At 44.9% G+C, this 26,468-nt stretch overlaps 1 protein-coding gene across 12 annotated transcripts in view; it reads left to right on the top strand.

The window, feature by feature from the left end:
• Window positions 1-26,468, top strand: part of LOC6606055 (RNA-binding protein Musashi homolog Rbp6) — a 170,861-nt gene that overhangs the window by 89,787 nt on the left and 54,606 nt on the right. For 11 of the 12 annotated variants that reach the window (XM_032717520.1, XM_032717519.1, XM_002030830.2 and 8 more), the window contains exon 7: window positions 20,843-20,935. In XM_032717520.1, coding sequence (XP_032573411.1) covers window positions 20,843-20,935 — 93 coding nt within the window. Of the gene's footprint in view, window positions 1-567; window positions 1,423-20,842; window positions 20,936-26,468 lie in introns of those variants that run through there. The other variant, XM_032717523.1, reaches the window with a different exon arrangement.

Below are 26,468 nucleotides of genomic sequence, written 5' to 3'. Positions count from 1 at the left end.
AAATAAACAAATCTTAAATACATACGTTTTAAGCTGCTTACACCTTAAATGTAAGCGTGTAGTGATTTAAAATCCCACTGAAATCGATCCTGAAAGTATGCAACCACACTTTTGTGGTGAAAGTAAGAACCTATTAGTGGAGGCAACTTTTCATTCATTTTTAGGGATTTGCTGATGCATTTGACTCGCACTTCCCCTCTCAAACTTATAAGGATTCCACTCGTGCTGCCCGCTCTATCCTGGGAAAAAGTGACCGAGCTCGACAACCCTGGCTGTTATGCGGGCTGGCAGTTAACAGAGCTCCACTCCGTGTGGGGGTGCATTGTGCGCTCTCGCTCGCTCGCTCTCCGCGGTCCGTTGTCCTGCTCGCTCTCTCTGTTAGCCACTTCCGCTGTTGTAATGCTTCTGCGCCGGCAAGGAAAGCGGCGGTAAGGCAACGGGAACGGCACTAGCAACAGCAACAGCAGCGACGGCGACTGCGACGTCGGCAGCGACGCTCAGGAGAATCCCGCTGCGCTCGGCTGTTGCTAAAAATCCTACGCAATTCGCGAGAGTCCTTCAGTCGTTATCAGACAAGCGAGTCCAGCAGTCGTTGCGTTCTGTTCCTCAGCAAATTAAAACCGTGCAAGTAGCCTAGTGTGAAACCAAGAAATCTACAACCACAACAGCCGACAGCCAAGGGAAATCGAAATCGAGTCATCGAGCCAAGTAATTAATCCACGAAAGTAATCCACACAAAGTCAAATCGCTTTCCAAATAAAAACAAAAGCAAAATAAAAAGAAAAACTCTCTCGTACGAAGCGGCAATCGCGTCCTGAGATTTTTGTCACCGTGTGTTTTAAGCAACCAACGCGTTCAAGTGCAATCAACAACAATACCCAAAACATAATTCGAAATCAGGAGCAGGACATTTGTCGCGCTGTCAAACGTTGAGCTTTAGTAGTGTTTAAAAAGGATTAACCAATCAAGTTTTAAGAAATACTGACAACCCGCTAACCCACAATTAGAGCTTCTCAAAAAGTTGTGAACGAACCTACGAAACAGGGAAAATCCGGCAGAACATACAGCAGACAGCTATAGCCATAGATTGAAGCGCAGCCAATACACACACATATATAGCCAAGATCAGCCAGCCAGCCGATCTTAGCCAACCTAGCCGACGCACCTAAGTCGGCCCAAACACACCCATTTCCTGTCGAAGGTGTTGCTATAAAACCCATCAAGATTTCACACTTTGGAGTAAATCTGTTCTACGTGAAGCAGCCAGCGGAGTTATTTCAGCAGCCGCCGCTTCCGCAGGCGACCATTAAAGCAATTAGTCCGCCCGTGACCGCCGTCGCAGCGCCGCCGCCGCCGCCGCAGTCGACGTTCACGCCGCTGTCGACGACAGCAGCCGCCACAATTCCAACAAAGAAGCTCGTTGTAAGTGCATTGACTAGCTAAATCTATAAGTTTCCATCTAAGTGCTGCGAAAATGCAAGTGCAACGCAAGCAAAATGCATCCCAAAGATCCTGCAAGCACAAAGAGAAAAAAGGATTTTCCGGAAATGATAAAATAGATCTGAGTTTAGTAGGGCAACTTCCGCTTTCAATACAAAATGACGGCACTCCTGAAGTTGAAAGCTAAATAATGTCCCAGCTTAGTAATTAAGCAAAAACTGCAAACATATAGATTTAATTACTTTCACCTTCATCAGATACACATATATACAAACAACACCTAACGTCAATAAGGCAGCTCATTATAAGTCCCCTAATATCTAAATATCCCTCTAAATGCCGCCATCATCTCTTTATTATTAATGCTATTTAATGAAAGTTTCGGGTCTCGTCCCAACAAAAAGTATGCAATGAATTATTTTTATGCTGGCAGCTCAAACAATTCAACGAATCGCGTCGTTTCTTTTTGTTTTCCTTCCTTCTTCAAATTTTTTTTTGTTCTTAGCGTTTTTCCCATTTTTTCTGTTATTTTTTCGTTTTTTTTTTTTTTGTTTTCTTGGCCAGGCGCGCACGCAATAAATTAATTTATGTCCAACGTCAGGCACGTTTCGCACCCTCCGCAGGACTTCTGGTCCTCGGGCACGTTTCTCACCTTGGCTGCCATCCATTACCAAGATTTGCAAGTAAATCGCTTTAAGTGGCATTGCCCGAGTGAAAAGCACAACACAGAAATTAAAATTCCAACGACCATCATCGGTGAGAGGGGAATCCTCGAAGTTCCCAGGACTCGCCTTCGGGTGGACTCTAAAATGTAGTTTTGTGTCCTTGCTGCCTGATAATATCGTTTCGTTTCGTTTCATTTTCGTTGCTTCGTTATAATTTGCTTTTAATTTGTTTGGCAAACGCCAACACTTCAGCACGGTTGCCGGACAAAAAGGACCTCGGCCATCCATACATATAGCACTGGCTATCTAACCCACACCTCTCTCTACGTTTGCCAACCCAAAAATGGCAGGGGAAATGTCATAAAAATAATTACGCACCAGGAAAATAAACGCGGCATCGAAATTCGCGTGTCTCTCTGCTCCGTTGATCTGATCCTGATCCAGGACCTCTACCCCTTGGCTCATAAATTTTACAACCCGGCTGTAAACGCGAATAAGCCCTCATCGAAAAGTAGTCATAAATAAGTTTTTATATATTTATAGTGCGGTTTCAACTTGGTTAGAAGTTCTGATGAGCAGTCCGTGTTGCCATCAACTTTTTTGGTTCATGAATGTTTCAAGCGGCCAACGGCTTCATTTTGAGCTGATGAAAAAGCCATTGATGGCTACATTGAAATACGGAAATACTTCATAAGTTGTTGTTCGTGTTACAACAATATTAATAATATTAACTGGGGCTTTTAAAGCCCCAAAATATATGGTATCTCTGCTATGCAGAGCATTCCCACTGGAGAATTTGAAACTACTGGCTTGCTTTAAGCCATAAAGATGCGCAGTTTAAACCATAAGCGTCTGTTTGGCAATAAATTCGCCATCAAGCACTCAAATTGCTCAGCTCGAAGCACTTAGCCCCAAGATCGAGGACTCCTCAGGACTTAGCTCACCTAGGAGCCTAGTCTGGTAACCACATTAGCCGCTGCCCCACATCGCTCGAGTTGTCTAACTGCCATTTTAGATTTGTGTCTAGTGACTTGGGCTTGTGGTAAACACTTGAGTTTAATGGTTTGTTGACTGCCAGCGGCTCAAAGCCCAAAGACGTTTTCTATAATAAAATTTTCGTCTATTGCCATTGGCCATAAAAGCGGCAAGTGGAAAGCGCCAGCCTAAGCGGGCATTAAAAGTCCCTATTCCACTCGAAAATCCTCGTCGAATGCCCGGAATCCAGTGCTGCTCGACTGTTTTATTATTTACTAACTATTTTATTTGATTTCATTCCGGGCAACGCGCTTAGGGCTTCAGCCGGCCTTTCTCTGAATTGTCCGATGCCGCAAAGCCAATTCCGGAGACAGCTAGTACATGGATTACAAATGTCTGGCTTTTGCCTGACACGGAAGCCTGTTCAGTTGGCCAGCTTTTTGAAAAGGGCTTAAAGTTGCAGCTTGCTGTAGTTTTTCAAAGTGGTGAGCAGAGCCAAAAAAAAATACCCCGTCCAGCAATTAGCTGTCATTCATGCGGGAAAAACCAAAAAAAAGAAAGCAATTGTCAACCAAATTGGCATTGGCATTGACTGGGGCCTGGGATTTGATTTATCAACATGTTTCACGTGGAGCCAAAAGAAATCATTGCCATCAGCCAGCTGGGCCCCCAGTGTACAAGTACGCAAGTGTGTGTGTGTGTGTGTATATAGCCATTCCAGCATTATGGCGTTTTCGTTTTTCGTCTCGTCGCCGCATGAAAATGTGCGTTGTGCCAAACCAATTGGGAGCTGCTAGGTGGGGGCAAGTGGCGGGGGAATGTGAGCGCGCCCAACTGACGCGTTTCCGTCAAGTGCAACAAGCTGGGAAAAGCGCGGAAAACGGCGGGGGAGCAAAAGGAAAAAAAGGGGGGTGAGGAAGGAGCACCAGCAGGAGCTGCTCAAAAAGAAGGACCAGCTGAAGATTCCCCCAGTCAACGTGCAGGAGTTTATTAAAATTTTAATATCAACGCGAATGTCGACAGTCAGCCAAGTAAAAAATGTGTAGCGCAAACTTTTCAAACAGGAGCCGAGAGAAGACGAATGTCAATACATACACAAGCGGGAAAAGAAAATATAACTCCTTTTGATATTAATAGCTTAGCACTGGATAGACAAAAGGCATTAAAACTTTAAGAACGAGGTAAAATAAGAAATGATAAAATGAAATTAAATATAAATATAATGATTTTAAAATTTTAAAGAAAATATTTATTGATAAATAATAAAGATAGGTTAAAAATACGATTTTGAGCAAGCATAGTTAAAGGGTAGAACTTGTTAATAACATATGAATCGAGTTTTAAACAATCTCAATCTCAACAAAATCTTGCCGTGTATAGTAAAAAGAGTGGGACAGAATGCGAAGGAATGGAAAAGCGGGAGAGCAATCAAGTCCGCACAGGATGCCAGGATACTTGGATGGCAGGATGGCAAGCTGCCGCTTGAGGACTTGTTCAATGTGTGCGTAAGCAAAATAAGTCATTTTCCCTTATGGGCCATGCGGCGAAGAAGCTGCAGAAATTCATCGATTGAATACAATACAAATATGTCAACGAGTCGCTTGAGATGTTGCTGCTGTGCTGCTGAAATCTCAGACATGGGAAAGTCATCGCAGGAAGGCGAACAAAATTGAGGAAAATCGTGGAAAACGAGGAAAACTTGAGCGGCTGGCAGCTTTGGTTTAACTCATTTCAATGCGCCCTGGGGGAGTTTGTTTTGGAGGCAAAAGCAATCAGTCAGTGGAGTGGCATATTCATCTCCATCCGTGGGGTGTTGAATTACGGGTATTTTGTGTGAATTGAATTTGGCATGCCCCAGCAGCGGGAACCTGACTTTCCACCATCGAATTTGGGTCCTGCAATGGGATGGGTACTGGGTACTGGGGATGGGGATTGGGATGGGAATGGTGATGAATATAGCGTTGGGGAGGTGGAGATGGAGATGCGGATGCGGATGGAGATGGAGCAGTCGGATGCCGGGCCCACACCTTGCCAGCTATTTACGAACGCATTCCATTCCACTTGAATCCTGCGGAAAAGCCAGGAAAAGCGACAACCGCCGGCGGCAATCAGGGCGCCAATAACAAGGATGAAAGATGCCAAGGCGCTGGCGAATTGTTATTTTATGAAATTGCAAACACAATCAAGCTGAATTCCTGCGCCCCGCCCACTTTTGTCTTTGGCAATGTCACTGGGTTTCTCCGTTTCGGTGCCCGGAAAATTGTTGTTTTTCCCTCACCCATGCCCATTCCCATGCCCTTCATGCCAGACAAATAAATTGAACTAATAGAGCTGTTAACATTGGAGGGCTGCAAACTTATAACCGGTTCGGCTTGGGATCGGGAAATTCCTCAAGTAAAATATTTGAATTGCCAGCGAACAATGCGGAAAGTGTGGAGTGGAAAAGAAACCGCCGAAGCACTCGAGCAACTTGCAAAACAAAATCCGCTTTTCAAAAATCTTTTCTCCACCCTTCCCCAAAAAAAAAGTATATTCAGGGCATTGTTTTTGCTACCAATCTATGCGTATCTGTGTGTGTGGGCCAAGTTATTAGATTCATTTCAAGTTGGCCGGGTAAAGTGCACTCCAAACATTGAGACTCCGTGGCGAAAGTCAGTCAAAGTAAAATAAGGCACAGAGATGCGAATACGAAAAAGTTGAAAAACACCATAAGGGTGGAAAAATGAGGGGGAAGGGGAGAAAATTTTGGGGGGAAAACAGGGGAAACTTGGGGCTGTGGCTGGCGTTGACAACCAGCTGAGGAAAAGCGAGAAGCTTCGACCACAACACTATAAATGTGGGTAGTTTCCAAAGGCGGCACAAAAGAAACCGCAACATCAGCAACAAGATAGAACAAACGGGGCCTTGTGGAAAGTAGAAAATCAGGGTGAAAAAGTAAAGCGCTGGGTGGGCGTGGGCCAACACTTATTTCAAACAATTAACTTGATATTGTAACGGGGCTCGAGATGCTGCTGCTTCTGCCGCTTCTGCTGTTTTTCAACCTGCTCAACCTCTCCAAAGGTCGCCGAGACCAAGTCAAATACAAGCAAAGAGAACTCTTGGCAGCATGTGGCCAGGGAAAATTGGGTTGCCCAGGGGGGGCGGGGCAGTGGGTTGGAAAATGAGGGCCAGTGCGGTCCCAAAGAAAAACATAATAAAATCAAACCAAAGTGAAGATGCCGACGCCGCCACGGCACACGAAAGTAAAATAAACTAAAAGAAAAACAAAAACTCACGAAAAGCAAAGAGCTGCTCAGGAGTTTTCACGGCGCCCGTTGTTGTCTCTTAGAATTGCTATCAGTGTTACAGCTGGCGGCGGCTTTTCCCCGCTCTTTTCCTCCTCTCAGCATCCGCCCATCCAGATGCGAGGCCATCAACAGCAGCAGTCGCAGTTTTTGGCTGCGAGGCGTCAACTCTTGTGCTACAACTTGAACACGAAGTTCATCAACTAACTTGAGGGGGCGCTGGGTTAGTGGGCGGCGGTGGGCGGGGCGTGCCACAAATGGCAGCGTCCGAGGCGTTAGTGAGCTTATTGTTGTTGTCTACTGCAGTGAGCAAAAAACCGAGGACTTCTCGGAAAATCCCACTCGTTAGGATTGCATTACTTCATGAAGATTCAACTTTTAAAAGTTAAATTGAAGGAAGGGCCTTTCAAAATCGTATATGACAAAACCTATCTATTGATTAATACTTTTGAATAAACAACAATAAAATAAATGTATTATGTTATTAATATGATTATTAAATGTTGATAGTTATGATCTCTGCTAAATTAGTGCAGAATATGCTTGATATTGAGAAATTGAAACGAATTAGACTGAAAATTTGTAATATTGTTATTGTAACTTCTTTTTAAAAACTTAATGCCAGCTTTAAACAGACTGCAATTGATATCCCGAAACTAAACCCGAAGATATGTTTCACATCTGTCTTTTGCTGCTTGTCCAACCTCTTAAACTTTTCATTAGATTTAATTAAAGATGAGACTTAACTGTCCCCGGTTTTCCATTCCGGACTTTTCCTTTTTTCACTGTGTGCTGTGCTGTTGTGACCATTGTTGCTTCTGCGTGTTTGTTTGCCACCGGAATGAATATTGCCCCGGACTCGGCTCCTCGGCTATTCATTTTTCTCTGTCTTTCTCTGGCGCCCGGAGCTGTTTGGACTGACTTGGCTTTGGAGCTCGAGAGCTGGGTAGCTGGTGCGAGGTGGAGAGGTGCCCTTATGAGCGACACAGGCCAGACTCTCCTCGAGGGCTGGCCGGGCATCAGTACACCTGTCCACCTGCAGCTGGCCCACTCCAGTGCTCCACCTGCTGCTGCTGCTGCTGCTGGTGGCGTCGTCAACAGCAGGTCTCCGTTTTTCTTGTCCCCCTGTTTGTTTGTCTTACAAATTTACTTACGCTTATTTGAGCTGGAAATGAGCTGGGGCTTTGGCCCAAGCTCGGGATGAACCGCTGCGATCCCCAGAGGGAAATATGCTTACAAGTTTTCGGTCTGACGTTTTTATATTGCGTTGACAAACACACGCGGCGTATGCGCAATAATTTACAAAATTATTGTGCCCGTGCAGCTTGGTCAACTGACGGTTTTTTGGGTTGCGGGCGAAATGCTTTCTGTATGATTAGTTGACAGAGCTGAACGACTGCAATTTTTTAGTCGAGCGATGATGAAATGCGAAAAGGTAACAAAAGTAGGGTAAATATTTACCCAAATGTCTGCCCACTAGAAATTGAGATGGGAATGGATGGATGGGCATGAAAAAGGGACGGAGTGATTTAAAAGGCATACTGAAAAATCAATTACCTATTTAATCCCAGATGATCGTTATAATTGCATAATTCACCATGATTTACTCCCGCCCATACGCTCTGCGCGCATTTCAATTGCCAATCAATCGATGGCCCCTTCCATCATTCCAAACTCGCACACACAATAAACTATTTAGACAATTGTTACAGCCACCCAAATAAGAGCCCGTGAACCGTGCCGAACCGCACCGAACTGAACGGGACCGGAAATGTTAAATGATAATGCGCGGCACGCATAAAATGCAGTCACTCCCCCGTGCGACGCACACACTCGATGGCGTATACGTAATTTTTATTGCGTATACGTAATGCATTTTGATGGCAGACAACGCTCGGCCGGCCACAGCGTAACAATTTAAATCGTCGGCGGTCATTTACGTGCACACCATGCTAAATGCATTTATTGCATGTCGTGCCCGGAAAGTGCTGCAGAAATCGGGGAAAGTGGGTAGCGGCCGGAGAAAGCAGTGTGTTCGGAATGTGTTGTCTACTTTACGGCGTGTGGCTGTTATTTCCGTTTTCCGCTTTTCCTTTCCACTAATAAAAATCGTTTAAAAAACCGCATGACAGCAACAGCAGCAGCAGCTACAATAACAGCATTAAATAATAACAATCATGTGTAAATGTGCCCTCTGCGCTGCGGATAGATTTATTTGTCTCGACAACTTCAAACTGCAACGTGGCGCAATAAATCTGGCGAAATCTTGCCGCTCTGCCCTCCGCCTTATCATCTTTGCTCTAGTCGGGATGCTGCATTGCTGGCTAAGCTTATTTGTCTCTCCACATCTCCGCTGTCTGCCATTGTCTTCCATTACTAAAATTAAAATCCAGGCAAAACGCGCTGCGATTCTATTACCAAGGTGACTCATACCATGACCGAGGCGACTGGAAAAACTCAGCTGCCTGCTACATTTTTTTTCTCTTGCTAGTTTATTTTTTTTCAGCTTTTTCTTGACGGCTTTTACACTTTTAAACGGAGCTGCGGAGCGTGTTATTTCCGCTGCTTTTAGCCCGTCTGGCAGCAGGACTTCTGTTCCTGCCGCTGATTGTGACTCTCTAAAACACAATCTCTACCCATTCCGCCATCCTGCCATCTGTTGTTTTTGTCGCTCTTCCCTGTTCAAGTGTGTGTGTGTGAATCTGTGTGTGTGATTCCCGTCTTGTCTTTTGGCAACGAAAAATACGTTAAATTAAATTATGATTTCAGTTCTCCGGCTCCACCATTCCGCTGCCCACCTCACCTCACGTCTCGTCTCGTCCCGCGTCTGCGTTCATATTCGTTAAATTCATTTTTGTTGGAATTTTTTATTTATTTTTCCACGTTCGTCCTTGCAAAATATTTGACTGCCTGTGCACGTTCATCAGACGCGAGGCCCGAAAAAACACTCGCCAAAACATTCCTAGCTGCTTCTTCTGAATTTCATTTCAGTTTGTTGACTGCAAGCAACACGAATTTTTAAGGAAATATATGCATGTCTTAAAATCATGTTCATAGCCGGAAACTATTACATAACAGTTGCCAATCTGAAATAGAATTATTTCATCTTTTTTAGCTTTAAGTTATGGACAAATAAATGAAATATTCGTTACACAATGTAAAGGATTTCTCTATTTATGTGTACAATACTTATTTATTGTCTACATTTTGTATTTTATCATGTTGTGTATTGTATTTTACTCCCATTTTTGTATATGTTTAGATGGATACTTTTATTCGAGTGCAGGACAGACAGCAAAGCGAGAGTCAGTCAGTCACTTAACCAGTCAGTTAGTCAACAACAGCAGCAGCAGAAACAGCAGAAGCGGCCATGTACCGGGAAACCAGCGAGGCGTGCGTGCCGCAATCCCAGGACCCCTCATTTCCCAACCCCCCTTACCGCTCCGCCTTCCCCTCCCCGCCCGGCGTGTCCCTTTACCGTTCCCATTTCCCATTTTCATTCCGGTTCTCATTCGCCTTCGCCTGCCATCCCGTTTAGTTGTGCGGGCTGCAAATGTTCAACAATTGCCCTGATTTATAATTTCTGCTTAGCAATGCAAAATACTTGAGCCGCGTTGGGCTGACTCTCTGAAATGGGGGCGTCTGTTGGCAGCTGGAGCGGGGGCGTGGCATTGTGGGGCTTCGCCGTCGCATGTGTTTGGCTTAGCATACAAATATTTTGCTGTTTGTTTGCCTTGGTGCGCATAAACGGCAAACTGGGTGGTTTGGGCGGTTTCGTTTCGTTTGGTTGGGAAGAAATGTGATGAGCACGTTGACAAGTGAGTTGCCAGCCCCCCTTCCTGATCCATCCCCCCTTCTCTACTCACCCCTTTCCGCTCACCTTTTCGCCCCCATACCCAAACCACTCATATATAATCCAGGCAGCTGCGTTCTGCATCAGACGTCCGCCTGCCTCGTCATAATGTGGCTGGTAGTGCGCTTATGCATAATTTACCCACTCAGCAGTTGACAGAAAAGCCAGAAAAGGGGAGTACACGGAGAAAAAAGAAAACATTGAAAAACAGGATCAAGCTGTCTTTTTTAATTTTCTCATTAAAACAAACTATGTGTCTTTGGAATAATGTGGAATGGATATCCTTTTCATTTGTTGGATCAGGTCTAATACCTGAACTTGAATAATATTCATAATTTTCTCAGTGCATCTGGGCTCTGAAGTGGTTGCAACTGAATGCAGTGAAGGGAAGCCCAGTGACTGACTTTGTAAACCGCCAGAGCCGCCGAAAAAGAGAAAAGAAAAGGCCGCCAGGGCTCTCCAATTATCTCCTGATTTATGATTTCTCATTAATTTCCCAGCCAAATCTCAGCCACGTACGCTGATAACTGGCTGGGTCATATGTGCACTTATAAATTTGATGGAAATGGAGGAAAACTCGCAACACTCGCCTCGAGATGCCTATGAATTGGTGAATTTCTTTGGGCGACTTATTAGAGAGCGTATCCTTTGAAAGAGCGACCAAAGGCAGGGCTCAAAGGCATGTTGTTTGCTGACTGATTGCTTTGACCTCCGACCCCCGTCGGAAAAACCCCACTCTCATGAATAGTAACGGAAATGAACGGAAAAGGGGCTGAGCTAAACGCAGAAATGCGTGTGCCATAAATTAAAGTAGTTTTAAGTATTTGTGTGTGCTGGCCATTGTTGGTCTTCCATTTCGCCGTTTCTGTATCTTTCGGTTTCGGTTAGAGTTTAAGGTTTTTTTTTTGGGGGGTTCCGGAGTTCCGGGGCTCCGGGATTTTGTGGCATTCGCGGACCGCCCGCCGCTCTGAAGTTTGAGGTTGAGCTTGTTTCGCCCCAAAAATAGATATACAAATGTTTTTAATGGTCGCATTTTTCCGTTTCTCGTCCTTTGTTGTATTACGTTGGCTCATCCTGTGACTCCGTTATTTTGCGTCCTTTTTGCCGAATCTGTGCGCTTTGTTATGCCGCTTGTCGTTTTTCTGTGCGACCGAATTTATTTGCCACTCTCCTCCTTTTAGCCAGTTTCTCTGGGCCCTGTGCGTGCCTGGCCGCCATTCGCCATTTGCCAAAAGCTTCCTTTTTTCGCTTTCGCCGAGCGCTTTTCCTCATTGTCTGCCCTGGTTTTTCCTGGCCTGCCCTGGCCGGACTAGGCCTAAGCCCGGGGTTGCAAATGGTTTTGATTTGATTAATGAATGTTCTAATTAAGCAAAACCGTCACCTAGCCCGCCCCGAGTGTCCCGCTTTTGACCTTGGCCAAAAACAATCTATAACGCCGGAAAGCAAGAAAGGTTTTGCCCAACACCCCTCGTCTGCCCTGCGGCCATTAAACGGAAATAGAAAGACAAATTATTTGGCTCAAAGTGAGTTTCGAGTTCGCTGTGTGTGACTGCAAGTGATTAGCGTTAAATGGAAGCCGCCAGTATACGGACCGGAATCGGAATTGAGGGAAACTTTATCGAAATTGACTCCGAATGGACACCACACACAATTTCAATTACCTGCAAGTTGTGATTGCGATAATTATGTAATGACCGGTCGCCTAATGATGATTGGTCCTGGAGTTTATGAGCCCGGCAATTACGTAAGAGAGCCAGTAGTAGAATGTCCTCGACTGACCCTCCTTGACTCCATGCGCCATGCTCTACACTTCTTGCTCCCTTGCTGTGTTATGCAAATTTAAAACTTTAAGCACAAGTTGGGGCTGTCCTGGGTGTCCCATCCACGTCCGCCGAGTGTGCCGAAGTGTGTGTGCTCGCTTGTCTACCATATAAATTTAAACAATGTTGAAAACATGCTGCGTTGGCACTTTTTAACCACGCTCCGCACACACACACTCAAACACACACACAGCAGGCGCACTCTCACTCACACATCTGCTTAAGCAGAGGCAAGCATTTATGCTCTGCTCGCCAAGCCAAAAGTGTTGCATACGTCGAGGGGCCAGCCGCACAATTTACATCTATGCCACACACATACATACGTATATATATAGCGCGCTCGACAGCAGGTTTAGCTGGTTGTGTGTGTGTGCCCGAATGTGTGTGTATTTAATGTCGAAATTATGGACGACAATTTTAATGACAATTCAACTTAACATTAGAACGACAGGGGCAGCAACATGCGACCAGCATCAGGAACGACTTTGTTGGTCGTTAGTCGTTAGTGCAGCAGCAGCAACAGCGGCATTAAAAGATATGCAGGTGGCAAGCTCGAACAGGATATGCCCTGTGTAAAACTACTTAACATAATTAAAGTTTGGAATAAATTATGATAAAAGATGGAAAATTATAGATTATTAAAATTTCAGTAAACTTCAAATGATTAGCATGATAAAAAACTTATAAATTTAATCAAATATCTCTAAAATTTTCGAATAATCAAGGCAGTACCAAGACAATACTATAAATATTTGCATAAAGTAAATGGCGAATATTGCCATGCAGGGTACATTTGAATGCAATCTTGAATAAGTTTAAAACCAATCAAGCCATAAATAGCACCAATTAATGGGTAAGCCTGGCATCGCCAACTACAATGGCCGGGGCTTCTCTTTGGCATCGGCATCAACGGCAGCAAAACAGTTTCCGTATCCGCCAGCCGCCATTGTGCCAGAATGCCAAACACACTCACACACTCGAACATTTGCAGAGAGAGAGGAGAATGTGAAGGGATTGAGACGGAGACGCACACATGTCCTGCCTGGTCCTGCCATTGCCTTTGCTCCTGCTGTCGACGACAATGCGTGTGAGTTAAATGTATGCGCATAAATTAATAATTAATTACACAGAATTACATTTCGGGCTTGTTGTATAATATTCATTATTGTTATGCATAAATAAGGTGACTTGCCAGGACTGACTCGCTTGCTCTGGCCTTTGCCATCCTTTTTGCCACCCACTCGCCGCCAATTTGTGAGCGATGCGCCATTTTAGTTTTGTTGCCTCCTCGCATTATGGAGCTCATTAAAATGCCAACTCAGCTCAGCTCAGCTCGGATCGTTTCAGTTCGGTTGTGGAACTTAACTCTTCGACATCAATCTACGAAAATGTATTTATGTGCCGGCCATATATTTCATTTGATTTACAAGTTAAAGGCGGACAAAAAAGCAGGACTTTGCTCGGAATTTGCATTCGCTTTGAAAAGCGCTCCTCACTCTCGGACTCTCAATCCTCGTCCCTGGGGCATATTCAAATGCTGATTTCTCTATGAACCAGGCCCATTATCCCTTGTCAGTGACAGCAGGAACGTGTTTATTGGCTACGTTCGCAGGGACATTTGCCGCATAAATATCAACGAAATTAAGGACCGACCGGAGGATGGGACTTCCTTCTGTCAGGGCAATAAATCAACAAGGAAGACGAACGAACCAACTAACGCTTTTTGTCCAGCCGGATTGACTGGCCAAGCAAATTCGAAGGAAATTGACCAAAAAGTATTAGTAACGGGAATTGCACAAATTTTGTTTGGGCTCAACGCACTGGGATAAGGGTCATATGTGTGTGTGTCTATGCGTATGTGTGTGCGAGAGTGTGTTTGTACGTGGTTGAGGGTGTGGGTGAGTCCTGTCTGTGTCTGTGACTGTGTGATTATGGTCATTTTAATTGAAAGCCAGACAAAAACAAAAAGCCGAGAACCCAAAAATCGGCATTGATGGAGCATATTGAATTATACATAACTACAAGCGTGCACTGCAAGAATATAGATTTTTGGGATCAATTCAATAAAATACTTTAATGAGAAAATTGAAATTTCAAAACTATGAAATATTCTTTAGTAATATTCGTGTAGCTTATATTGTATAATATCACAGCAAAGTTCAGCATGCAATTACCATTTATCATCTGTGATAAGTAGCTCTTGAAATTTCCCACCAAATAAAAGGTTCTATCTAAATAAAAACTCCAACGGAATAAGCCGCAGAATCATTCATTTCATTTTGCAAAGTGTAAAAGGAAATGAACAAAGATAATGCTTGAATAAGCAGCCTACATATATTTCGCTCCATCGCCGTCATGGCTCTTATCCTGAAATGGCATCCTTTGGCATTTGTCAAACTTTCTATCAATGCTCACATTTCATGCCGGAGCTCTTTGCCAACACTCATAAGTATGCAACACTTTTTCCCACGGCGGCGGGCGTTTTGTGGGCCTCCCCCCTTTTATTTTGTATAAAATTTGCATGGATAATTTGTCACTTTGAATGATGTTGGGAGCTCTTTTTTCGAGTGGGTTACAACCAATCCCGTTTTCCAGCTATGTCGTTTTTTTTTCTGTTCGTCCATCCAAACCCCCGGCGGGTAAAATTCTTGCGGGAAGTGCGGCAAATGTTACAAATTGTTGTCGTTGAAAAACACCCCTTAACCCTTCGCCCGCCCGGGCTCAAAATTCAGGCAACGCATCAAGAATTTCGGGGTAAACTTTAATAAACCCGCTTTTGCCGACTAATTTCACAATAAAACCAAATGGCAGCGCACAGAAAAAAAGGACATCCTAGGGAGGCCCGAAAGAAAAACCCTTTTTAACCTCACATTTTATGGCACACATGCGCTAACAGGTTTAAAAATTACATTTAATGACAATTGGCAGAGTGCCCCGGTCCCTTGGTTTTTCCGCCGCTTTTCCCCGCATTTCCATGCTTTTCCCGCTGAACATGTGTCGCCGATTCGAGATATCTCCGCAGTTCCGCGCGCAATTTCCAGGCAAGTTGCTCCCATTAGCCACATAATTTTAAGTGTGTGCGTTGCCCGAATTTCCACCATTTTCCCTTACGCTTTTCGCGGGTTGGGCCGAGCCTGTCGCGTAGAACGAGCTCATTTAATATTAAAAGGATTTATGAGACATTTTCCTTTCATTTTGACAACGAACGATGGCGATGGTGAAGGAAGGGATGGGAGAGGAGTGGAGCAAGGCAGGTGGGGCAAAAGTCTGAATGGCGAATGAAAATTCTGCGCCGTTGATGAAATTTTCGCTTAACAGAATTTGCGACGCTTGGCGGACGGCGACGGCGACGGAGCCTACGCACGGTTAAAGGGTTTTCCATTTTCCCAAACCCCTATCCTGTTTCCCCCGCCATCCCCCGCAGCTGCCCGCAAGAACAACCCCTCGATTTCATTGCCTGGCAGAGAAAACCCCCATACCCCAATTTTCGTTTGCCATTGTTGTGAGCTCTCGGCAACTTTGCGCTGGTTTAGCTTACGCCCGGGAATTATTTGAGTGCTTTTTGGGAAGCGTTCCGCAAACGCCCCGAAAGCGCCACTCCCCCTCCTGAGCGGAGCGTGTGAAAGTGCAGACGCCTCGAAAATCCTGTGTATCTGTGTGTGTGTGTGTACATTTTTGACAGATTTGAAAATTATTATGCAAAATGAATAATTTAGTTGAAAGTGTTAAATTGATTTGGCCTTTCCCACTAACATAACAGACATCGGCTTCTCAGCCCGCCTCAGATGATGGAGATGATGGCCATGTCGGCGTCGCTTTTCATCCCCCCTCCTCCCATCACGGGAATCTCGAGTAAGATGAGCACATTCCGGATAAGTCGGAGGCTATCGATAAAGCATCTCTGTCAGAATGAAATATGCATGCGACTTGTCAACCGTCCTGCGTATCGATGAAAGGTCGTGATAAAGTGTCGATTTTATTGTATTTTCCTATTTATATGCTACGCCTCATTAAATCCACAGAGCTAGAAGAAAGGCGTAAATCTTTTTATTAAGTAATAAAATAGGTGTTGAATTGATTTTTTTTTTTTTTTTTTTTTTTTTTGGATATATTAATTTAAAACTGTCCTTCGCGGACAATCATTAAATTTGATGACTAAACTTAACGGTAGAGAATTAATTGATTACATAAATTGTTGCGAAACTATACAATAACTGTCGATATTGTATGTATGATGTATATAATAATGTATGTATATAATTTAATTTAATTTGCGTGTCTAATCCCAGAGAGGTCCAAAGGGTGTGATCGGTGCAGCCTCCTGGTGCGTTGACTGGTGTCCAGCAGGTCTTGTGCCAGGTTGTTTGGGTGGTCTTGAAGCCTCTGCATGTACTGCCTGCTGCTTTTCTTAATCTCATCCTTCACCCAGGGGAAGCTGAGGACCTCGTGTATAGTGGCATTATCGTGGAAAGGGTGAGCGTTTGTGACTGTGCGGAGCGTTTTGTTTTCGAATGTCTGGATAATGTTGATGTTACTTTTCGATGCAGTGCCCCACAGTTGAATGCCATACGTCCAGATTGGCCTTATGATCGCTTTGTAGATAAGGAGCTTAGTGGAAGTCGGTAGCTTAGATTGTCTGCCCATCAGCCAGTAGAATTCACGGACTCGGTTCTCCGCCTGTTTCCGCTTCTTTAGCAGGTGTGGTCTCCATGTAAGTCTCCTGTCCAGTGTAAAGCCAAGATAATTTGGATTGGCTACCTCTGGGATTGGGAACCCGTTGAAACTGACTGGTGGGCAAGTGCCGCGTCTAGTTGCGAAGGTGGTAGCGGTTGACTTGTCGCTGTTTACCGATATATTCCATCTCGTGTGCCACGTGTTCAGTAGATCTAGTTGCTCCTGCATAGTCTGGGAGGCCTCTGCTGGGGTATCTGCTGTTGTTAGGAACGCAGTATCATCGGCGTAAGTGGCTGCCATAATGTACTGGCTCGGTATCACCGGCAGGTCAGCCGAATACGCGTTGTAGAGGAGCGGACCGAGAACGCTTCCTTGGGGAACTCCTGCACGGGCTTCTTTGACGTCTGAGCGCGCTTCTCCACACCTGACGGCGAATCTTCTGCCCTCCAGGAACGATTTTAAGAACTTGAAATATGGCTGGGGCAGGCCGTTTTTGAGCTTTAGGAGGAGACCGGGGTGCCAAACACGATCAAAGGCTTGCTTAATGTCCAGCATTACTGCTAGGCAGTATTTCTTATTCTCAAAGGCGTCCAGGATATATTGCGCTACTCGGTGGCCTTGCTCTGGTGTCCCGTGGCGGCGCCTAAAGCCAAACTGGTGATCAGGGATCAGACCAGCCTCCTCAATCACCGGCAATACTCTGGTCAAAAATACTCTTTCGAGTATCTTGGAGAGTACTGGTAGTAGGCTGATCGGGCGGTAGGAGGCGGGATTGGCTTCGTGTTTACCAGGCTTCAGGATCATAACTACTTCGGCGCGTTTCCATGATGAAGGGAAGTGCCCCAATTGCAAGCACTTATTTATTATGGTCGTGATTAGTGACTTGCTAATAGGGGGGAGGAGCTTTAAAGCAATGGCATTGATGGCATCATCGCCTGGAGCCTTGTGGTTACCCATTGCCGCTATTAAATTGCTGATTTCCTCTTCCGTGGCCTGGGGTATCGACTCGGAGTCAACTTTACTATAAGAAGCAAAGCTGAATTTCTAATTGATTAATGCTTTTGTAAATATAGTATGTAATTTCTTCGCTAGCCAGCTTAAGATTACAAGTGTTCTTTTTAAATTTACTCCTTTTTAGTAGACAACAGTTTCGTTGTCCCTGTCGCGTCTGTTCCACATTAGACATCCATCCAGTGGGCGACTTTCTTGTCAACTGCATTGTAACCGCTCCGCCCTCTTGCGCTTCCGTGTGTCCTTTTCCCCCTCCGTGCTCCATTTGGCTGGCACGCCCACCGCTTGATCACGCCCACTTCTGACGTCATTTGTCAAATTTTCGGCATTACACGGCCAAAAAGACATGGCCATGGCCAAACATTGTGCCAGTTGTCGGCCCCACCCACTCGACCCCAGGCCACCGCCATCCCCGCAGGACATCCGGCGGCTCATCGCAGTCCTTGTGGCTAATATTGACATTCCTAATCTGTGCTCCGCTGCGGCGGCCGTTAAAATGCCGTGTCACTTCGTTAGTATGCGTGTGTGGTGCCATTTGTATCCGAGTAGCTGAGTATCTGAGTATCTGAGTATCTGCGTATCCTTGTAGCCCGAATATCCGTGTTTCCCCCGCAGCCGCATGTGTGTATTTGTCTTGAGGTCGCGTTTGGTTCGGTTTTGGGTGTGTTCTGTTTTTGATTCATGCCGCGCTATCAGCACTGGGCGTGTTCCCGAACTGGTTCATTTATATTTGATGATGACATTGCCGACATTGGCCGGGAAATCAAACTCCCGTCTCCAGTTTATTAGTTTAAGTAGCTCCATTCGGGGAGTGATTAGTGCACCCAAAGTGCGTTGTGCTAAGTGGCAGCCTGGAACTGCACAGCAAAAAGCAGTTTTGTAGATCATAGATTCTCCTTTTCTCATTCTCTTTTATAAAAATATAAAATTATAATAATATTATATAAATGCGGAAACCTCTTAAAGTTTTAGATGTCCTGAGATATATATTTAAGATCATTGGAGAAACGCACTAACTTAACATCTACTAGTTGCAGTTCCATAAAATTCCATTTATTTCCAAGTTTAGAAGTTAATGCCTTTAAAGTGTGTTAAAATCACTGAAGATATCCAACACTAATTTTCTGTTAGTGCACCAGACCACACTCAAAGTGCTGGCCACTGCAGCTTGAATCGCTTTTTAACAACGCTGCAATTTCTGTGCCCATTTTGAGGCTGGTGATGATGAGCCGCCGCCTGGGCGGTGCATCGAGGGGGGTGATTCGGGCCTAATGGGGTGATGGTGGCGGGTTCAATGTTGTCTCGGACGTCATGTTGTTACAGTTACTTTCTTGCAGCACACTCTCAACTTGATTTCTGGTCTTTTTTGCTCTTGCAAATTGTTAGAGGGAACGCCCGCGGAGTGCAGCCAACCACCCCCACCCCATTCCGACCACAAGTCCCACTGCTAACTCAACCTGGCTAAAGTGCAGCACAGACAACAAACAAAAAAAAAAGGGAAGAAAAAGGAAAAACGAAAAACAGGAGGAAAAAACTAAAAGCGACAGGAAGACGGAGACCGAAAACAGAAGCCAGGAGCTGAGCAAGAAGACAGGACTCTGGGCCAAAGCGATTTGCCTTGCCAAAAGCTGCACGACCAACTTTGTAGTAACATCTAAACCTCCCCTCGCACCATCGCTCTCCCTCTAACACCCTACCACCATGCCACTATCTCCTATGTATCTATGTGCGCGAGTGAGTGCGACAGCACAAGTGTTTTAATTTTACGACATTGTATGAATTTTACTGCTGGCACTGCAGAAACATCAGCACCGCTGTTACATATCGTTAGCTTCCTTAACGGACATATCCCACATCGCCATCCAGACCCCCTTTTACAACGGGGCGCTTTAGGGGTTGGGGGTGGTTTCATCCCCGTTGTCTGTGCCGTGCTCATAAATTGCAGCTTGCAAGCGTCAGTGCAATCAGCGTCATCAGCTTCATCCGGTTTATTCGAGGGTCCCTCGAACCGTGGGCCCCGCACCTCCTGCTCCTACTGCTCCTCGTGCTTCTCTGGCGCCTCCTGCTCCTCCGCTTATCCTCCTGTCGAGAACAACGCCCCCTTGGATTTTCGCAGCCAACCGTGACAGCCTCTGAACTTAGCCGAGGTCTCTGGGGTTTACTTAGCTTGTGGGTAATTTTTTAAAAATTATACAAATTAAAATTGGTGGGGCTCTGCGATGGGCCCACTGTGCCTTAACTGCCGTCACTTAACGTTAACAGTTTACGCTTGCCTGCTGGCTAAAAAGGCTGGCGTTGCACTACACACACACACGCACACGCGCACACCATGACAGCCAGCAGCTAACGCACACATGCACGAATGCACTGCGCGGAAATTCGTGATGTGAGATAAGTTTCCTTCGCTTTTACAGCGAATATGTAAATTATATATAAGAGAAGGTACACCTATTTAGAAAAGGAATAAAGACAACTAATATTTAATCGATCAAATTAGGTAATTAAAGTCTTAAAATACAGATGAAAACTGTTTCTTAAATTATGCATCTTCCTAGAGAATTGTTTTCTTGACTTGCGAGCTGTATCCTTGACGCTGAAAGTCATTTCTGCGAGTGCAGCTACATATGCAAGCCTGAGGCTGCCTGCTCGTCCTTGTCTCGCCATCATTTTCGGAGCTGGCTGCTCGACGGCTGCTGCTTCTGCAGCGCTAACTGCGTAAAGTTGGCACTTGAAACTGTCAGCTTAAAAATGCCAGCTGCACACACACATAGACACAGGCGCACTCACACACTTGCAGGCGAGAGAAAGAGAATAAGGGCCATGCATGTAGTACATAAAATGCACAAAATGGCCGAACGACTCATGGCGAAAGTTGGTGGCCATAAGTTACAGGAACTTGAGAGGAAGCAGGACGAGGGCGAGGGTCGAAGGTCGAAGTCTCAAGTCCCCGAGCAACCGGCCATCAGAGGAGGCGGGGGGCTCATAACTTTTGTAGAAAGCCGCGTAAAGTCCCGAATAAAATGCATATTTAAATACCGCCCAACTTAACCTTTCCGCTCATTACTCGCCTGCCATATATATATTAACCCGTTTTTCGTATTCTTTCCCGATTTGTTGCAGATGGTGACGAGAACGAAGAAAATCTTTGTGGGCGGCCTCTCGGCGCCCACCACACTGGAGGATGTCAAAAGTTACTTCGAACAGTTTGGTCCGGTAAGTGAAGAGAATTGCTTTCCTCGGTATATATATCCATAACTATTTCAATGGGGGAAAGCCAGTCACATGACAAAATGCTAAGCGAAATCAAAGCAAAATAATAATCATAAAAAATCAGAATGACAGGCAGTGGAGCAAATCATGCAATCTATTCGCACTGCGCGTGTTTCCCCAGCCAAATACAATGTAGATTTGTATATATATATTTCTCTTCTTTTTTTTTTTCTTGCCGTAAGCAGTGACACCTTCACTGGCTGCCACTTGCTATGTTTTGTTTGATCAATAAAAACGCCAAAAAAAAAAAGAAATACGAAGCCAGCGACTGAACGGGAAAAACCTCTAAAAATTCGAACCAAATTCAATCTTGACAAGTACTGCAAAGCTCAGGACTCCACTTCACTCCGCCCCCTAAAACAGAGCTCCACTTAAACACACACACGTATGCACATCGAGTGTGCCGCTGCAAGTGTGTGTGTGTGTGTTTGCGGCTGAGTGCCGTTCGAGTGCTCTTTAAGTTCTCCATTCAGCCATGTTGGGCAAAAGGCCGAAACGGTAGCTTTGCCAGACTTGTTATAGCGCAAAAAACAAATTTTTAGCACGAGCACCAAAATCCCGTGTTGTTGATTACGATACTAAACGAAAATCGATTTGCTAGACGCTTTTCTGCCTTCCCGCCGCCGATTTTAATGAGCGACTCTCTCGATCCTGTCGAAGTGCAAAAAAAAAAAAAAAGAAATCCCCAAACACGGATTTTCATTAACGATGTGCTATCGAATGGTGGCGGATTTTTTCAAGAGGATAACACATGTGGAGTAGAGTTTAAGCATTAAATGGTTGCAGCTAGGTGAAAATGATGAAATGTAGGGAAAATATTAAATGGTATTGTATTAAAATCTATGCAAATCCCACAGTTATTTATAGTTAACTTTAAAAGCATATTAGCCCGAGGAACAGTTGAGAAATTCAATGCCCAACCAACATTTAAACTCAATAACTCAAACTTCAATTCAATATCCCTTAGCTGGGGGAAAAAAAAAGGATGCCAGCCTTCCTTAAACATTATCGAATGAAAAACAAAAAAACAAGTAGCTGTATCGGGTAACAGCTAAAAATGCCATTATTTGTTTTCCCCAGCAAATTACGCAGCCTGCTCTCGAGGGGATTTTCGATTTTCTCGATTTCCTCGATTTTCCACAACCCATCTGAAAACCCAATGCCCCCACCCAAATGAAACTCAACTCCGCAGGTAAAGCTTCCGATAATTGACATAAATTGGAGCAACTTTTTGTCAGCTCCGCGCCGCAAGCCGTCAACTGCCATTTGCAATGCTCCATTGCCCATCCCCCTTTATATATATATATACATATATATAGATATATGTATATCTATAGCTATAGCACTTGATAATGCGAATATAATGACGAGTGAGAGGAAAGCAGCCATAAACGGCCATCAATCAAATCAGCGCTGGGTAACGAAATGCTTTTAAGTAATTTTCATCGTGCCCGGCGAAACTGTCAAAATCCATAACGATCAAATAGTGAAGATACTATGTGGCACGCAAATCTATATATATATACTTAAATACATATTGGAATTACATACTTTACTCGAAAAGGTGAAACAAAAGGCGGCGAGCGATTTAACCAAGCGCGAGTTCTTTATGGAAAACTTTTCAATTAATCCGCCATTGGCAAAGGAAATTATAATAATAACTTGGCTGCAAGTGTATAAGCCCGGCCATAAGCTGTGCGGCGAAACTTTCGACAGGCAAACAAAACAGAAGCCCAAGACCAGTAGTCTTCCCTCCTCCACCTTCTGGCCAAGTTATTGATTACAACTAATCCCCTTTGGCTTTTGCCTGCCGCCTCATTGGGCAGCTGGGAAAAGCGGTGGGGAAAATCGCCAAGCGGGAGAAGAGCGGTTCGGTGTGCAGATAGATTTTCGCCAGGTTCATAAACAAAATAGCCAAACGGCAAGCGGCGGCTTAGTTTAACCACCTCCACCTCCGGCTTTTCCTACACTTTTCCCCATGTTTTTGGCGGCAGGTGACCAGCGAGCCGTTAATGACTTTAACGGCCATTTTTCTTCCGCCTTGGATGAGATGAGCGCGGAGAGATTGCTCCTGGCAAGATTGATTAGCCGGACCAGTCGGGGGCGCGCCATTCAATATGATTAATAGTTGCATGCGTATACGCCATAGCAGCCACAACAATAGCTACCCAGTTCTATTCTATATCTATATATCTAATGCATATATACAGCAGATGGAAATTTATGACGCAGCTCTGCCAGCCAATTTCGTGTTGCCAGGGAAACCTATTTTTTTACAACATTTTGTTGCGAAAGGCTTTTCCAGTTTATTGTATCGCTTCGAGTGCTATATTCAAATGTTTTCATAGCTGTTGTTTAGGTGCATTTTCATTTCGCGTTGCCACTGTCTGATGCCCTTAAAGAAAATCATTGTTAATTATTCGCTCATTTCACCAAATAAGTATTGATTATCTGTGCGAAATTTATGCCATTTATTTTCGTCGTTCATGTTAAAATATTTTTATCTGCAACACCTTTTGTAAGTGCAATATATGTATACTGTTTTTTCTATAGGCCGTCTAGGGCCCTTAAAGCGCCACAAAAAATACCCTTTTAAATGCAAATCGGAAAACTATTTTCCAAATGCAAAAACAAATCAAAAGAACTTAGAACTGAGGGAAAAAAACGAATAGGATAAGCAAAACACAACGGGCGAATTTCAAATTTTTCCAGCGCAGGTTTTCCCTGAAATGTTCTATTTAACAAACACCAACACACAAACAAACACCAGCAGCTGACCTCAGATGCTGCAACCTTTGGCCACTGATTTTATTGCAACTGATGCAGCTGCTGCTGCTGCTGCTGCAAGCTGGGCGATAACGAAAATTCCACATGCGGAGGGGTTGGAAAAGGGGTGTGGGAATCAAAACAGAAACGTAAAGCTCGTTGGCTAAAAAATTGCAAATAAACTACACATTTTGTAAAGTCCCTTCGCATGGAAATTGCGCCCGGCCAACTATCAGGATGTGGCAGCCAAGTCCGGTCTCCTTTGGACTGGCTCTTAAAGGTGTTTACGGTGTTTGCATTTGCAGATTTTCCTCGCACCGCACCGCAAAAGGTTAGTAAATTTTGAGCGCTTTTCATAAGCATTTTATGCGGGCCAGGGACCCCGAGGCAAATGGCCAAAAGTGCACCATCTACCGGGCGAAATGGAAAACACTGCTGGGTGGCCAGGCGGCCACTCAAATGTCGGATAAACCTCCTTCCATCCGCCTGCGGTGTCCCACCCACTTCGGTATTAATTATGACAAATCATGCAAAGCAAAGCCAAAACGAAAACAGCAGCGCAGAAAAAAAAAACTTCAACTAATTTCATTAAAAAACAATTTTTTATGATTTAATTATGGAGAGAGGCCAGCGAGCGGGGAGCCAAAACACACTGTCGCGAAAAATAACAAATGGTCACTCGAGATTTAGTGTGAAAAACAATATTGTTACAACGCGTGTTGAATAACTTTTATAATGGCAAAAAAGGTGTTTGATAAAATGCAACATAAATATCTAAACAAATAATTTCTCGCAGTGCACAACTGTGGATGTGAATAAGACTACGAGTGAGTCCTGGCTGCTCCTGATTCTGTCGGAGCTCACCTGACTGTCATAACTGCGGGCAATTTTTGAGGCGTTCTGAATGAAGTGTCTCGCCCTCTCTCTCTCGCTCCAGCTCCCTTCTGGCTAGCTGTCTCTTTCGGTGAAATGTGGGGCTTGAGGGGCATAAATTATGATGCGCAAATCTTCAGCTAGCTGAATGTAAATGTAAATGAAGGCACGCCAGTGTTTCTGTGCGAGTGTGTGTGTCAGTGTGTGTGAGTGCGAGTGCACGATGAGTGGCAGATTTGCATAATCCTTAGCAAAAGGTTTCATGACAACGCTGCTCGAAATGTCAATGTGGGCGGATGATGTGCCGCAGCAACACCAACCCCCTTCACCTGACAAAGAGCAGGCCCAAACTGAACTAAAAAGCAGTGGTGGGGAGTTAGCCACCCCCTATAACCTTTGGAGCCACTCTAAACCGGTTCAATCATCTATAAGCTGCGGTTGCCTATACTCGTAATTAACAGCATGCGTTTGTGTGGGTGAGCGAGCTAACGCAAACACACGCACACGACAAACACACGGCAAACACTCAGCTGCCATTTACATAGCCAATTAGTTATACATAAACACAGGAGAGCAGAGCAGCAGGAACAACCACAACAACGATGGCAATTTCCACCTTAATCCCTTGGCCGCAACTAATTTAATTGTGTTCAATTTGGCATAAAGGCGTTTAATGCAAAAGGCATTTGGCAAACAAGTACCATCCATCCAGCCGTCCGTCCATCTCCGTGCCGTAAACCTCATCTAAAACAATGCAATACACATTTTTCATAGCTGTCAATTGAGGTTGGGGTTCGAAATACCCTAGCATAAAGCCTCATCTTGGGTTGAGCCCAAAACCGATGGGAAATCAATACGATGCAACCCTTTTCGCCATGCGATTAGGGTATGCAAAAAACTCTATTTGAAACGAAGACGTTTTGGTTTCGTTTCGTTGGCCGGGCTCGTTGTTAATGCTTTGATAGACACATTACTTCCGTCTCAGTGGTTAGGCTCAGCTACAACTACCACTACATGCTACCACTACATACTAACACTACATACTAACACTGCTAGCGAGGCTTTGGCCATAGACATCGGGAGATATGGCGGCGAAGGGAAATCTAATATGTCTTGCAAGCGAGCGACTCGGCTGGGATAACCGTTTGTTTACACAGCCCAGACTATTTGCCCGGACCGAGCTTAACTGTGGCTACAGCCAAGCACTGAGAGAAAAAATATGTGCTCTCATGAAAACTTACATCAGCACTTAAAGTAACAACTGCCTAGATGTACTGTGACGTACATTTGCACATCTTTAGAAGTGTGGCAATATCAGCTATAGCTTAGCACTTTCTCGCAGTGTAGCTGCAGTTGTGGTCGGATTCGAATTCGGAATCGTAGTCGGAGCGTGAGCTGCCGCTCGTCCTGTTCGCTGGTTTCCTTCTGGTTGCTCCGAGCTGCTCTGCATATCTGCTTCGTGCCTGGCATGGCTTTGGCAAATTGCGCAAAAAACGTTGCACCAGTAAGCAGAAATAAGAAGGACGCAGGATGGGGCACCCAGCAGCAGGAGCAGCAGCAGCAGGAGCAGCAGCAGCAGCGGCAGCAGCAGATTTCATGCACAACAAATTGTCATGCGGACAGGCAGGCAGCCCGCACAGACAGGCTCGCAAACACACACATAGACATACAGAGCCTCTGCGGTTGGTCCTGTTCGGGCTCATCTCCCTCTAGGAAAGCCCCTCTGGAAAACCCCTCCCCCGGCCCGCCCCTTCCTTCGGCGCGGCTCAAGCACATGAAATCCTTACCCGAGCGCAAGTCAAGCAAACAAACAAACCGCAATGACATGCAGGCAACT

This window comes from Drosophila sechellia, chromosome 3L, assembly GCF_004382195.2.
Source record: "Drosophila sechellia strain sech25 chromosome 3L, ASM438219v1, whole genome shotgun sequence".
Taxonomy (NCBI): Eukaryota; Metazoa; Arthropoda; class Insecta; order Diptera; family Drosophilidae; genus Drosophila; species Drosophila sechellia.
This window is presented reverse-complemented; position numbering and strand designations above follow the sequence as displayed.